At 40.9% G+C, this 16530-nt stretch overlaps 1 protein-coding gene across 2 annotated transcripts in view; it reads left to right on the top strand.

The window, feature by feature from the left end:
- Positions 1-12771, top strand: part of PHTF1 (putative homeodomain transcription factor 1) — a 43505-nt gene extending 30734 nt beyond the window's left edge. For both annotated transcript variants that reach the window (XM_007485161.3, XM_007485163.3), the window contains 5 exons: positions 26-112; positions 2187-2342; positions 4101-4196; positions 11142-11267; positions 12239-12771. In XM_007485161.3, coding sequence (XP_007485223.1) covers positions 26-112; positions 2187-2342; positions 4101-4196; positions 11142-11267; positions 12239-12259 — 486 coding nt within the window. In that variant the 3' untranslated portion in view covers positions 12260-12771. The remainder of the gene's footprint in view (positions 1-25; positions 113-2186; positions 2343-4100; positions 4197-11141; positions 11268-12238) is intronic.
- Positions 12772-16530: the final 3759 nt, after the last annotated feature.

The following is a 16530-nucleotide window of genomic DNA, read 5'->3' as shown; positions in this document are numbered from 1 at the left end:
CAGTATACCTTATCTCCTTTTACAGAGACGGGGTCCACAGCGCTCAGTCGATGTGGTTGTATCATCAGTATTCTTACTGACACTTTCGATTGCTTTTATTTGCTGTGCCCAGGTAAGAATTTCATAGAAGAAATGAAAATGTTATTTTATGTTGTTTATTGTTAAAATCCTACATATGACCTCTGTATCTTAGCTGTTTTCATTTTAAGATCTATTATTTATCCATTGAGATGTCGTGGATAGAGAACTGATCTTGTAGTCAAGAAGACTTGACTTCCAGTCTAGCCTCTAACTTGTACTTACTTATACTAGCTGTGTGAGCCTGGACAAGTCACTTTAACTTCTTAGTACCCAAGCACTTAGTTGTAGGACAGTTGCTGATCTGCACTGGTAGAGAGAATTTTCTCGCTGGCAATTGCTTTCTGCATCAGGGAAAACAATAGTCCTATCCAGAAAAAAGATATTATAGAGATAGGAGAATGTCTAGAAAAGGCAGTGGGAATCACAAAGTCACTATGACTTCATTAAAAGCCTGTAAAGCCAGGCTGATCTCATTTCCATTTTTGAAATGATTATTAGATTGGTGGATCAGAAAAATGTTAGGAAACAAGTATTTTATTAAGGGTTTCCTATGTACCAGGCACTGTGCTAAGCACAGAGAATATAAAGGAAAGAAATCCCCTGCCGTTGAGCTGCTCACAGTCTAGTGGATATAGTTATTGAATTTTAACAAAATGTATGACAAAGTCATGTTATATTTGCATGATCTCTTAATAGCCATGTGATGATTAAAATTATTCCAGAGACTGGATTTTTGGTCATAATATCAATATTGATTAGGCTAGGACAACCAGTAAATTTAATAGGTCAATGATACTCTCAGTGATCAAAGACCAAGAAGTTCTTTCAGGCAAATCTATAAATACAGTCTGGGAGCTCATCATTCAGCCCTAGGACATCTAAGACATCTCTGATTGGTGAAGAGTTAATGAGGAGGTTGTCCAATAAGATTCTCAACCCCTCTGTATCCTAATAGGTATTGGGGATCATGCAGACAGGAAGAGCCTTTTATCAATTAACCAGATTTGGGGGTGGGGAGGTTCCTAGGAGTGCCTAAGAACAAAGGAAATGCAGAAGTTAGCAGACTGGTTGGAGTTTCTAATCCAGGGCCATGACACAGGAATAACACAGAATATAAAGAATAAATTCTCACAGCCACATCTAATGGCCTTTTCTCATTTCTCCTCCTTGACATTTCTGTAGCATTTGAAATTGTTGACCACCTTCTCCTATCTGGGTTTTCAGGACATTGTTCTCTCTCTTGATTCTCCTCCTACCTATGAACACAGTTTAATTTCTTGTACTAAATCTTCATGCTGGCAATCACTTAAACCTTTATTAAGCACCAGGCATTGTGCTAAGCATTTATCACATCCACTAATCAGGAGTGGGCCCCAAGGCCCACTGGGTCCTTTTCTCATCTCCCAATATGCTGTCTCCCTTGAACATCTTACCAAGTTCAGATATCACCTTGATGCAGCTAGCTTCCAGTTCTAAATCTCCTGCCCTAGTCATTCTCCTGAGCTGCAATCCCATAGCAGACCTTGTGGGCACCTTGAACTGGCTGTTCCATTAGCATTTTAAACTTAACATGTCCAAAATAACTTATCTTTCTTACCAAACCTACCCCTCCCTCTTCCCAGCTTACCTGCTACTCTCAAGGACATCCTCCTCCTCCCATTCTCCCAGATGTATAGCCTCAGCATCATCTACATCTCCTCCCCCTCACTCATCCTCCATAGCCAGTCCATTTCCCCTTTCATAGTCTCTCAAACATTCCCTTCTCTCAGCTCACTCTAGTCCAGGACCCCTCCGCTCGCACTGGACCTCAAGCTTCTCCCAGCTCTAATCCATCCTCCTCTCACCTGCCAAAGGAATTATCCTAAAACACAGGCCCACCCTGTTACCCCCTGTTCAGTGAATTAAGGACTGAGGACACAGGAGCCTCCCAGAGAGGGCTGTAGGCATAGAAACCCCTTGTTCTTCTGGGACATCGACTCTTTGTACAGTTCTTATCTGCTTATCCTTTGCACAATTGTTAATACAAGTGAGAAACAGACTCATTTGAAGACTGGTAAACCTGAACTGCTGTGATTTTAAAATCTTTGTGTGTGTTGTTTCTGTAGGTTCTCCAAGGCCATAAAACCTTTCTGGATGATGCTTATAATTGGGAATTCCTGATTTGGGAGACAGCCCTGTTGCTCTTCTTATTGCGTCTTGCCTCCCTGGGGTCCGAAACCAATAAGAAGTACAGTAATATTTCAGTACTGCTCACGGAGCAGGTAATACATGGTACTCGGCTTATCTGGCCTATAGTCCTGGGCTATGTTTTAGGGGTGATGCCGCTGCTTTTAATCTCTGTTATGTCAAGTCTCATTCAATGCAGCAAACATTCGTAAGGCACCTACTATTTTCTAGGCCCTGGGCAGACAGACAATAACAAGGCAGGAGGAGTAAGTCCTTCAAGAAGCCCACATTCTTCTAGAGGGATTCAGCATACTCAGAAGCTCCTCAAATATGTGGAAAAGTGAGATGAGAGAGAGAGAGATGGGCGGGGGGGTGGGGAATTCTGAAAAGGTTTGGGGGAAGAGTAACCCCCAAGGGGCAGAGATCTGGGCCATGAGATTAATGTGTAGCTGGAGATATCAAGTTCAGAGAGGAGCCTGCTGTCCAGTGTGGCTAAAACATAGTGCACGAAAGCAGGTAGCATGAAATAAGGCTGGAAGGAGAAATGGAAAAGGTTATGAAAGGCCTTCAGTGCCAAATGAAAGTCTAATTTTATCTTATAGACAATGAGTGGCTACAGTACTGACAGGTTTTTCAGTCCAGTCATGAGAGGAGGATTGTTTTTCAGCCTTCTAGAGGGTTAGACAGGAGAGGGGACACTTGAAACAGATGAATTTAGAAGCTCTAATGGGACTAATTTAGAAGCTGATGGTGGTTCAGGCAAGAGATGATGAGGGCCTGAGCGAGGAGCCTGTGGCTGAGGGTTTCGAGAAGGAATAGGACAGATGAGATGTGGTGGAGGCAGGAGAAACAAGATGGTAGAGTTAGAGGAGGGCCCAAAGCTGGACGGCCAGAAGGAATGTAGCTTCAGGACACAAGCAGGTGGGCAGGAGAGGCAGGAGAGAAGATGAGCAAGCTCTGGAGAGATGGGGGCTGACTAGTTGTATTGGGAGTTCATGATAGAGAACAGGGAGAGGTCCTGGGCTCACCCATACAGGGGGTGCAGGAGAGAGACAGCATCTTCCAGCAAAGCAAAGAGAGTCCAGTTAGGAGGAAGCCCCGGCAGGGGAGGACTGGAGTCAAAGCCAGGCTGCAAGTGACTGAGGCCTGAGGTCGGGATTGAGCTGGGGCTGTAGACATCCTTCCTCGCTGAGCAGGAACGAGTGAGTCATAAAATGCAGATAAAAGGGGTTTTTGTCTGGCTTTTGAGTCAGTCCTAAGATTATACAGGAAGAAAGAGAGAGTGACCACTCTAACCTGTGAATGTCTCTGATTTCAAATACTCAGTGTGAATAAATGTAGTGATAAGTGAAATTTTGAGGAATATGTTAGGTTATCAGTTTCTAATGCTTAGCCCAGCCTCTGGCTCATAGTAGGTGCTTAATAAATGTGTGTTGATTGGTTGAGTATATAGAGGTGTTTTTTGTGGTGGTTGTTTTTAATTTAAGGTTCCTGTTTAAGCTTCAATTGAAATCAGTAGTATAACTCAGTTGGGTTATATGGATGAGGATATATAGTAGAGATTGTGTTCCTAGAGGTTAAATAATAGAATATGACTTTGTTTGATACCCAGAATAACAACCCCTGAATATTATTCTGTTATTCTGTTCACCAGCTTTGTTGTCAGTAATACCCTTTTCTTGTCTAGGTAGCTTCCCCCGAAAGGCAGGAATGGCACTTAGTAGCTCTATAGGAATTGCTGCTAAAAGCATCCACATGCTTTTCACCTCACACCCTTTTAGAGAGCCTGCTAGTTTCTCTAGTGAGCAACATTCAATTAGGATATTTACTCAGTTTCTTATTCTTTTCCTTAGATTAACTTATATCTCAAGATGGAAAAGAAGCCAAATAAAAAAGAACAGCTCACCCTGGTGAACAACGTGCTAAAGCTGTCGACCAAATTACTAAAAGTGAGTGTTGCCTCTTGCTTCCATTACCCCAGATCCCTCAAGCGTGCCCTAGGCAAGGAGACCCAACGTTACGTTGGGAAGTTCATGGGACACCCAGAAACCTGTGGCCACCTCTGAGCCAATATTAAGTGGTCACTTGAGGGACATGGATTTTGTTACTACTGGATTTTGTAGGGAGTGCATGATAGAGAGCATGAGGGGCAGGGAAAGGCACTCCCTTCTGAGGAACATCTGCAAACTTTGAATCAAGTCCAGCACATACTAAGTGCTCACACCCTCTCCTTCTCTCCTGGGACTTCCTCTCGCACATGGGTCTCCCTCCCTCCTCTCTTTAGAACATAGACTCCTAAAAGGCAGGCCCTGTTTTCACTTTCACTTGTAATTGTATCCCCAGCACATAGCACAGTGTTAGGCACACAGAAGCACCTAACCAAGTACATTGCTGTTCTTCTAGCCAATGGGGATAAAGAACAAAACCAAACCATTCTTGCAGCCAACTCTGGAAATTAGAGGATACAACTTTTTTTTTTAACCCTCACTTTCTGCCTTAGAATCAATACTGTGTATTGGTTCTAAGACCGAAGAAGGGTAAAGGCTAGGCAGTGGTGGTGAAGTGACTTGCCCAGAGTTACAGCTAGATTTGAACCCAGGACCTCCCATTTCTAGGCCTGGCTCTCAATCCACTGAGCCACCCAGGTGCCCCCTGATATGACTTTTTAGAAGTTCATTGTTGCCAGAGTAACAGAAAGAAAAAGCACAGTGAACATCCCCTCTCCATCCCCCCAACAAAATTTCCTCCAAACTCATCTAAAAAGTACACCAGACTGAATCCTGATAGGGAAATGTAAGAAAAAGTCATAAGACCTTTTTCTAGCTCAGGTCGGCATAGGAAGAAGTTTGCAGGCCCTGAGGACAGTGTCTAACCAGGAGCCTTGCAAAGTCCTCCAATGCATGGAGAGGCTTTGCACCAGAGCAGGATGTAGCCCCAGACCAATGCCCGGGCACTCAGCTTCGTGCAGGTGCCAGCTGGCAGCTTTGTCACTCTCCAGTTTTGAGTCACAGATCCAGGGCTTGGAGGGAGGACAGTGGTAACTGGCTTTAGCATGCTAAGAGAAGGTATGGTGGCAGGCCCTGCACAGGGACCTGATAGGGGAGCAGGTGGAAAAGCAGACCTTGGCTGAATGGCTCAGACCCTAGGAACAGAGTGGAGTCTCAAGTCAGACTTCTGGCCCAGTCCACAGGAATCCCAGACCAAAAAGGAAGCTTGTTGTTCTGGCACTCAGAACAAGCAGAACTTCCCAGATGGTTGATAGAGACCAAGTCCGGAAGCAGTCTAGTGTCACTCATACCCAAACCCAGGTCAGGAACTTGCAGAACTCAAACCAAGGCAGGGGCAACAGTTTTGCCCAGATTTTTTTTTTTTAATCCTTGCCTTCCAGTCTTAGAATCAATACTATGTATGCACTGGTTTCAAGGTAGAGGAGTGATAAAGGCTAGGCAGTGCGGGTTGAGCCACACAGCTTAAGGGGGACACAGCTGGAAGTGTTTGAAGTCAGATTTGAACCCAGCACCTCCTGCCTGACCCCTTGCCCAATAGATTTTCCCCTACATTGTGGGAGGACTAAAAGCTTGCTGGTCCCCAACTGAGCTGCCTCTGAAATTCTGGACTAATGTCATACTTACTCTATTAAGAAAACAGCAGCAGAGCTGGCCCAGCCCTTCCCTCCAGACACCCCAATCTGAAGTCTGATTTAGGTGCTGGAAGAGTGAGCAAACATAAGAGGAATTATCACAATGGGCATTCAAGACAGAATGAAAACAAGACATAACACACAGAAAGAGAAAAGGATTCTGAAACATCTGCAAGCAGAGCCTCAATAGAGAACAGCTGGGCACATACAGAGCTCAAATTCTTGGAAGAAATGAAGTGAAGGTTAAAAAAAAAGTTAAAAATGTTTTCATGAATAAAAGGAGAGCACTTGAGGAAAATTTTTCAAAAAAGAAATAAGAATTGTGAAAGAAGGAATTGGAAAGGAAATTTACAGTTTCCCAAAATAAATATAAAATTTTGCTGAAGCCACAAACTCTGAAAATTAGAACAGATCAAATAGAAGCCAGTTAACTACATAAGCCAATAAGATATATTAAGACAGTCAAAAGACTGAAAGTATAAGGTATCATTGCAAAAACAATAGATCTGGAACACAGATGAAAGAGAAAAAAATGAAAAATAATTGAGTTCTCTAAAAGCCATGTCCAAAAAGAGCCCGACATCATATTTCAAGAAATATTAGGTCTCTTAGAACAGAAGACAATGTAGAAATAGAATCCACTAATCGCCTCCTGAAAGAATCCAAAATGGAAACTCTCAGGAACATTATAGCTAAGGTCCACAGCTTTTGCAGCAAAAAAAGGACTGCAAATAAGAGGCCACATACAGTCAGAATCTTACACAATATAGCAGCCATCACTATGAAGGAGTGGAGAACCTGGCATATGATATTGCAAAAGGCAAAGGAGAGAGCTTACAGCAAAGAGTAATTTACTTAGCAAAACTGAGTATAACACTTTTGGGGGGGGGGGAGGGAATGAATCTTTAATGAATGAGGGGACTTCTAAGAATTCTGATGACAAAACCAGAACTACAGAGAAATTGAAGTATAAACATGAAAGTGAAGAGAGACATTGAGAGGTTACCAATAAAAAAGCAGTCAAGGAATAAAGTATAAATTGCTTACATTCTCATATAGGAAGGTGATTAATGTGTCCCCTCTGAATCCTATTTGTAATCGAGGCCCATAGAAGGAGTAAGTAGAAAGCCTGGGAGAGTGGTTCTGATGTCTCAATCTTAAAAGCATAATGGGGGAGGGAGAGAGAAGAATACACTATAGGGGCAAAAGAAAGGAAGATAGGTTAGGGAGAATTATAATTAGGGGGTGGTGACTGAGGTCTTTGTATGCAATAGAAAGGGATAAGAAAGCAACTGAAATTTTGGAATCTTATTCTTGCCCGAATTAACCAACGGAGGGGAAAATATACATACACAGAGCTAGGTACAGAAAAATGTTCCATTTAACAGGAAAATAGGAGTGAAAGCAGAAAAACAAAGGAGGAAATTAAAAACGATAGATTAAGGAAGAGTTTAGTCCTAAGCATAACAAAACGTCAGGATGTGCAAAAATGTAACTTTGGGGGGTAGTAAAGAATAGGAATTTGAAGATAAACCTATCAATTGGGGAATACAAGTTCTGGTATATGAATGTAATGGAATTCAATAGGACTATAAGATACAATGAAGGAGATGGTTTCAGAGAAACCTGAGAAAGGTTTGTATGAACTGATACAGAGTGAAGTGAACAGAACTAGGAAAACCATTTATACACTGAATGACTTAGGAGCTCTGATTAATATAATGACTCACCATGATTTCAGAGGACTAATAAATGATGAAATATATTGCTTCCTGATAAGAGAGAACTTGGTACAAAATGATATGTGTATATATGTGTGCACATATAAATATTCACGTACTGTATATGTTACACGAACACGTGTATATTATGCATGTATATATAATCTGCTTGATTATACATGTTTATAACAGTATGTTTTTCTTTTATCCTCAATGGAGGGGAAGAGAGGAAGGTAAAAAGCATTTTCTCAATTGGAAAAACACAATTCAGTTTTAAAGTTAATTGTTTATTGATATCTGGTAGGGTAATCACTTTCATTTCCTTCTTATCTTCCACTCAGAGAGCAATCCTTTATAACAAAAGAATAAAAATAAAAAGTAAATAAAGCTGGCTAGGACCTCAAGTCCTGTAGTATGTCTTGTTCCAGATTCGTAGTTGGGCTCTTTTTTGCAAAGGAGGGAAGCACATTGCCTCCCAGATTGGCTGAACCAGTTCCAATGCTTTGGAGATATTTGCAGATTATTCCTTCTCTTTTACCCTAGTTTCATTGATTTTTGTTAGTACAGAAGCTTTTCAGTTAAATGTAATTGAAATCATGTTTTATCATCTGCCATTGCTTCTTATTGGGTTAAGAATTCTGCCTGTAAGCACAGTTGTGAGAAGTACCTAATCTGGTTCTCCTGTAATTTTTTGTGGCATAACCTAATTTAATATTCAGGTTGCATATGCATTTTGAAATTATTAGTAACATGGCCTAAGATACTGTGCTAAACCTAATTTCTTCCAAATTGATTTCAGTTTTCCCCACACTTCTTGCCAAATAGGAAGTTCTTCTGCAAGTAATTTATGGTCTTGGGTTTATTGAATAGTATATTGAGTTCAGTTGATGCAGATTTATCCTTATCTCCTGTGTTGTACTGTATAACTTTTATATTTTGACTAGTGCTAAACAGTTTTCATGATTGCTACTTTTAGAGTATAATTTGAGATCTGGAAATATTGTTCCCACTTTATTCCTCCTTCTTTTCTCAAGAATTTAGAACTATTTTATTCCTCCGAATGAATTTTGTTATCTTGTCTGGCTTTATAAAGGGATACAGTATTAACTATATAAATACAGTAGTGTTTGAGGAGAGAGAGAACACTTACAGATGGGGGAATCAGGAAATACTTTTTTATGGGAGGAAGCATATGAGCTGAACTTTGAAAGAAACTTGGGATGTTACAAGACAGAAGGGAAGGGGGAAGGTGTTCATCATCCCAGGCCTCCATGATGAGTTATGCAAAGGCACAGAGGCGGAAGATGGGAAGCCAGTTTGGCTAGAATGTGGACTGGTCAATAAATCCAGTAGAAAGGCTGGAGTAAGCCTAGAAATCAGCTTTAAGTACCAAACTAAGGAATTTTTAACAGTGAAGCTCAGAGTTATGAAACTGGGAAGCTAGATGGACGGGCTTGAGAAGCTTATTGTGGCATTTGAGTGGAGATTGGTTTGGAAACAAGATTGGAAGCCAGGAAGTCAGTTTGGAGACTATATTAGTAGTCAGAGGGAGAGATAATGAGGCCTGAACTAGGGGATGACCTGATAAGTGAAGACAAAACAGTTGTGAGAGATGTCTTGGAGGGAGAATTGGCATGACTTGATAACTGACTTGATAGAAGGTTGGAGGGAAAAGGAAGAATTCCATGAAGATCAAGTTGAAGTTGCAGCCATGGATATCCAAAGGATAGCAGTGTCCTTGACAGAAATGGAAAGCTAGGAGACATGGGGAATAATGAATTCTGTTATGGATATGTTAAGTTTAAGAGGCAAATGGGGCACCTTGCTGGAGATATCCAGGCAGTTGGATATCAAGACCTATCTGAACAGATAAATCGGCAACTTATGAGGAGGATTGGGTATGGATACATAAATATGGAAATCGTTTGTTGACAAATGATAATCAGACCTTTAGCAGCCAAGGAAGTCACTGAGAGGGTATTGAGGCAAAAGGAGACTAGGGTCCAGGACAGAGCCTAAAAGAACCCCCGTGCTAGTGGACCATGAATGATAACTAAGCAAAGATGACTGAGGAGAAGTACCAAGAGGGAGCAGTCACCAGAAGCCAAGGAGGGGAGACTTCAGGAGAAGAAGGTTGTTAACCAGTGTCAGAAACTGCACAAAGGTCAAGAAGGAAGAAAGTTGAGGAAAGACTATTGGATTTAGCACTTAAGGAGCTTGGTAACCTTCGAGAAAACCGTTTCCATTTTGTGGCGAGGTCCAAAACCAGATTGCAGAAGGTTAAGAACTGAATAAGAGGAGAGGATGTATGGCAAGGAATATGTAAAAATTTCTGAAAATTGATGGTGAAAAGGAGGAGAGGCAAATGGGCAAATAGCTTCCTGTATGTAAAAGAATTGTTCTTTTTAAGCTAGGTGATAATCAGACCCTGCATGACCTTTCCCAGATGCCAGTGTCAGGAAGTGGGGGGAGGACTGATCACCTCCCTCCCCCCAATCTACCTCTCCCCTTCCTCATCACTACTTGTATCCTCATCTGCATATGAACCCCTACCCCTTTAAAATGGACAATAGCTAAATCTTAACTTGAGATCCTGGAAGTGGGAGAGTTGGGGACCTGAAGTAAAAAGGGGGACAGATGGGAGTGTAGGCAGAACCCAACCCCTCTTCCTCCTCTCAAGCCGGCTTGGGGCATGGGAAAGGACTTGGCTTAAGTCAGGCCTGATATTCTTCTGTAGGGAATTCTCATCCCTCCCCAATCCCCTCCACTTCAGAAGTCCTTGACTAGATTCAGGTCCTGATCGGGCATGGTGGTCATTTTTCTTGGAAGAGAAATAGACCCATGTGTTCCCCTCTTCCTTCTTCCTTGTACCCAAGTACTCAGCTCAATTCCAAGAGAATGTTAAAGATGAGTAGAGCATCCAGCAGTCTGTCCCTACAACCAATCCCCCTGTAACCTCACCCGTGCTTGTGTGAGAGGGATTTAGACTGCTGGAATTGAGGCTGCATACCGAGGGAAGACACCTGGTTCTCCTGGACCATGAATTCTTAACATGCTTTGGGTCAGGGACCACTTTTGGCAGTTTGCTCAAACCTGGGAACTCCTCAGAATGATGTTTCTCTCCTTTAAAAAACAAAACATCATAATTGAAGGAAACAGTCCATTTCAGAGGTTAGTGAAAATGAAGATATAATTTTTTCTCATCCCAGGTTCTATCCATGGATCCTCTCCATGGCCCCAGGTTTAGAACTCCTGCCCTAGAGCCTAGCAGAGAGCTGGAAGCTGCACTGCTGGCATTCACGGGTGGTTTGGTTGTTATCCTGTCTCTATCCTTTAGCCAGAGGAAGAGAAGGCAGTTTATACAAGTGGGCAATTCTATTGTCAACTTTTGCTAGGTAGTTCCTAACACTTGCCCATTTCAGTGGGCCAAATCACAGCCTTCAAGTAGACAGAGGTAAGTGTGGGCCAGGACCTGGGGAAGGCTCTCGGATGGCATCTTGTGAAGGCCTAATGTCTGATCATCTCCATTTCAGGAATTGGACACACCATTTAGACTCTATGGCCTGACCATGAATCCCCTAATCTACAATATAACTCGAGTGGTTATCCTTTCAGCTGTCTCAGGGGTTATAAGTGATCTCCTAGGATTTAACATAAGAGTAAGTATGAGTGTTGTTGTCTTCCATTTATGTTGGCCTCTTTGAGGCCGTTTCTTTACTTATCAAAACCCTTTCTAAGAATCGTTTCTCTTTATACATTTCTGTGTAATGGATAACGGAGTAGTAGCGTAATAGTAGTAGTGATTGTTTGCTCTCGTTGGCAGAACAGGAGGAAGGCTTTTTGGTTCTGCTCCCTTATTGTTCATTGTCTATAACTCGCTAAATATAACTGGATCAGCCTATTCCATTCCTTTCCTATTAGAAGACATAACCAAGTTTCAGGATTTCATTTTGGTTTAACAAGATGGAATGATCATATCTTATTTCTGTAGCATTTTAAAGTTTGTCAGTTGCTTTTTGTCACAACAGCCCTTCCAGGATAGTATAGGAATTGGATGCAGCTGGATTTTGCTGTAGACATTTACTGATACTGTGTGACCCCAGGCAGGTCTTTTAGCCTCTATTTACCTTGATCCAATGGAGAAGGAAATGGCACCCTCTCCAGTATTTTTGCCAAGAAGATCCATCTGCGGTCATGGAGACCCAACAATAATATAGTCATTGCAATCTTCCGTTTTGTAGGTGAGCAAACCCAGATTTTGAAAAGTTAAATAATTTACCTAAGATCACATAACTAGTAAGTAGCAAAACTTACACATGAATCCAGATTTGATTCTCTATCCAAGACTCTCTTAGACAACAGTGCAAATGCCGAGTAACTAAAACAAACAAAAATAAATAAATAGGGATGTTGTCAACATTTGATACTTGAAGGTTTCATTAGGCACTTTCCCCAGGATAGTTCAAGCTCACACTTCCATAGTTCATTTCTTTGTCCTATACCAAACAAACAAACAAAAGACTTCTCTAAATAATTGTCATGTAGACATGCCTTCCGATCACTAACTGAATTACGTCAAAGCTTATTTCTCATAGCTGAAATCATTTTGGTGGTTGTTTTCTTTCCTTAGTTGTGGAAAATTAAGCCATGAGCCGAGTGGTGTATTTGTACCATAAACTCTTGCTGATGTCGGTACTTAACCTTTTGACGGACAACTACAGAAACAAGCAAGACAGCATACCATTTTCTTGCGTGCAGAGGTGCTCTCACCTATGGCAGATCTGTGAATGATGTTTTCCTGGGAATCAAGAGTTGGCACACAACCGTGTATATACTAAAGACTTCATTTTCACAACTTTGAAACAATGTAAAGAATTAGAAAACTAATGCCTCTGCTGTGTGACCATAATACACCAAAAAATTTCCTAGGTTGGGAAATATATTCTGGGCATGTCAATGCTTTGACAGTTATGTTTGGGGGAAGTAGACTTGAAATGACTGACAAATGCCCAAACTTGGAAACCCATTTGCTTTTCCTAAAAGAATGTAAATTCATTTCTCTTCCATAATGCTCTACGGAATTGGAGATATCCATTTTGTAGCAAAGAGAGAACAAATTGAAACTATTTTAGGTTGAATCCAATAAAAGAACCTTCTTGGAAATTTCCAGCTTCTTGGCTTTTCTTTAAAAACAAACCCCCAAACCCTGACATTTTTAGCTGCATGTTTCTGGTAAACTGTGAAAGATTGAGCTCCTACTATACTTACAGAACTAATCCTAATGACCATAGTGGCTGTTGTTGAAGTAATGAAACATCGTGTAGTACTCATTCATATCCTTCCCATGAAACATGGGCTTAGTCTAAAATCTAGGAGCATTAACAATATGTTTCTGGGAGCCTCGGAGTCAGTGAGGCATGACAGCTAATGAATCAAGTCCTCTGGCAGCTATTTCAGGTCTTCATCACTTGGTTTGCCAACTTTGTAATAGTCTACACCTAGAATCTCTTGTGACTCCTGAACGTTGTAGTACCTCCTAGAGCAATTGAATGAAAGAAAATCGGACTGATCACAGGCTCTAACTATAGCCCCTTAAGTTGTGTGTTTTAAGAAGCCAGATGGGGTAAACAGGAAGTCCAAACGACTTAAATAGGTGTTGAGATTTTGTGATATTTGAATCTTATCTGTATTATAAATATGGCATGTGGCCAACCCTCAAGGCAAGCATTTATGAAGAACGTACTTGGCACCTCACAGAGATGCAAAAGGAATATGATATGGTTCTTCTATAGTTTGGTTGGGAAAACAAGGCACATGTACATACATACATACATATAAATGAACCATTTAGGAGAGAATAATACTGATGATGATGTAGTACAGATCTAAGGATGCTAAAGAAATTCAGAGGGAGGTTATAATTGTAGTGGAGTAGTGATAACAGAGGAAGTAAACTTCATGGCAGCTTCATATACAAAGTGTGCTTAATAAGCAAGATGAACTAAATATTCTGACCCAGAAGGCAAATTTGATCTCCTAAGCCCTTGGAAAGATGAGAACTTTAACTGGAGAAGTTATAAATTTTATTCAAAAAGCAGCATAATAGGGATGAGGAGGTAGGGAAAAGGCAAGTAACATTATAAGAAGATAAACTCATGAGGGGGGAAATCCAGGAACCAGATCCAAGATCAGAGCTTTTTGGTGAAAATTGATAGGGATACGTTGTTGGTGAAGTAATTAAGGCCATCTAAATGGAGAAAGGAAAAAGATGTTAGGGAAAAAGCACATGCCTAGTATAGACATATGGTATTGTAGTCGTGGAGACTTCAACTATACAGTCTTCTGCTAGAGCTCCCTCTATTCCAGAAATGGACTAGATCAAATTTATTGACTTCCCTGAATATTAATTTAATTCTTAAAAAGGTGATGGGAACCAACAATGGGAAAAATTGTCTTCTGGGTTTGGTTCTCTCCAATAAGAGGAACTAGTTGCTAGGGTGGAAATGATAGGAACTTGGAGAAGTGATCATTCCATCCTCAAGTTCATAGTGTAAGGGTCAGAATGTAAGGAGTAAAAATAAAAGGGCTGGATAAGAGTGTGGTCGCCAGGAATTATTTCTCAATTCCAAATGAATTTTTATGGTAATTTATTTACAAAAGGAGAAAGAGTGAAAGTTAAAAAAAAATCAGAGAATAGATATTTACTCCTTCCCCAGCCGAACCAGGCAGGGCTTCAGAGGCCCCAGCAAAGGGAGCCCAGAGGTAAATTAAACAAGGGTTTTAGCCACAAAAAGGAGTTAGCCTTTTTCATTCAATCATGTGGTAGTTCTAAGGGAAAATTCAAAAGCAGTTCAAGGTCCTCAGCTGGATCTTCGGTAGGGTCAAGTTGAAGGCAAAAGGCCTTTTCACAGGAAGTTCTTGCCACTTTTAAGGATCCTTTCATCACTTCCTGTCCCCTCCTTCCACTTTTGTAAAGGTTAAAATTATGGTTGAGACTGAATGTAATAATTATATTTAGTCACCAAGGATTTTATTTATAAAATCCTAATGAAACACCCAAATTCAGCTGGAAATTTTATGGTGATTTAATTGATATAGTGGAGGAGATTAAGAAGAAGGAAAAAGGAAGAGGCTAGTACCCGGCAGGAAGATTAGGAGATTTAGAAAGTAAGGTTTTGAGTGTGAAGGAGGAAAGAATCAGCCTGACCTCCAAAGGGGCTCAGCTAAGATGCCCGAACCTGAATCAGCTCAAGGGCAAAACTCACCACCACCACTCCAAGATGTTGAAACAAATGCTTAACATACTCTCAGCCAGAGTCGCCTCTCCAGGGAAAGAGCAAGAGAGAGGAAGTGACGTGCCTTATATGGATGGTTTTACGTCACTTTCCTGAATCTCATCTGTACCAATGATCACTTAGCTTGATTTAGGACAGCCCAGGGGTCTGTCCATTTTTTTGCACATGTCTGTTGAGGGCCATTTCCTCAGATAATTAAATCTTGAGTTTGATGCAGACCTTCCTAATCTTGTTAAACTAAGAAGGGTGGAGAAATGAAGAGTTTCCAAGACCTGTTTATGTTATTCCAAGTATCTCCATTGTTACTGATCAGGAAATAGCTAAATCAGATCTTCTCTAAAGTATAGTCTGATTAGGGTGGAATAATTTTAAAATTCACACTTTACGTGGACCAATTGCAGCTAAAGCTTTGCTTAGGACTGCCCAGGGGTCATTCAGTTGATTCTGATTCATAACCCACTATCACACATGTGGGTCACAGACTCCCCTCATACTTAATGATAAGTGGGGTGTATATGCTTCTGGTGGTTAAATCTAAAAATGGAAAGGGTAGAGTTAATCCTCTCTTCACAATAAGAGAGTAGAGGAAAGCTGGAGATCATCTACCATGCCCTCTAGATCTCTGAAAAGTGATTGGAGAAGTTCTGAGAAAGGATAAGATTCCATGGCCTCAGAATCTAAGAGGTAAAGCCAGCCCAAAAGAAATGGGAAGTTCTCAAGATGCAAAAAGGTGCAATTCCAAAGTAAAGAAAAGGGCATGGTCTACATAGACCAGAATGGCTACAAAGGAAACTCTTCAACCAGCTTTTTAAGAGAGGCAAAAGAGGAAGAATGGAAAAAAGCATGTCGTGATCCTGTAGAATTGTGTCTAGTGCTACAGCCTGGAAATGAGCTGACAAGAGTGTGTGGGAAATTTAAGAACAACAAACTGAGATGTATTATGAAAGAGATGGGGCTGTTTGGAAATAGGACATAGGACAAAAAGGGAGGGGATGGGAATGAGCATTTATTAAGTGCCTACTACATGCCAGTCACTGAGCTCTTTATAAATATCTCATTTGATCAAAGAAGGAAAAACCAGGCATTCTCTTATTTAGCTTCTGTTTTCTCTGCCAAGCAAAATGGTCAGTAAATCAGAAAGAAAATTAAAATGACTAATAAGAAGCCAGTATCCCAGGTATGTAAGGAGTAGAGGGAATGCCTAATTGCCTTGGATGTATTCAGACCAGGAGGTCTGGATTAACATCCTCTCTGGAAATTAAGGAACTGAGGAATATGATAACTGAGTCAATAGTTGCATTAGGATTAATGTAAAAAGAAGTTTATATGTGTTTGAATGTGCAAACATAATTTTTTCTTTGTATTTATCATGCTAATGATGATAATGTAATGGAGATTACAGAAATTCAGATGTGGGAAAGATTTGATCATGATGATCTTTGAAAGATCATGGAAAATAATAAGACTGAAAACTGAAGGGGGTGCCTATCTGCTGGGAGATGCCATATGAATGTCATGATAAAAACTTGAGATGTCATGATGAAAACAGAGAAACCTGAGGAGACTTAGATGAACTGATGCAGAGGGAATTGAACAGAACCAGAACCATTTATACAGTAACAGGGGC

The sequence above is a fragment of the Monodelphis domestica genome, chromosome 2, assembly GCF_027887165.1.
Source record: "Monodelphis domestica isolate mMonDom1 chromosome 2, mMonDom1.pri, whole genome shotgun sequence".
Classification (NCBI taxonomy): Eukaryota; Metazoa; Chordata; class Mammalia; order Didelphimorphia; family Didelphidae; genus Monodelphis; species Monodelphis domestica.
Note: the sequence above shows the minus strand (reverse complement) of the source record. Positions and strands in the feature narration are given on the sequence as shown.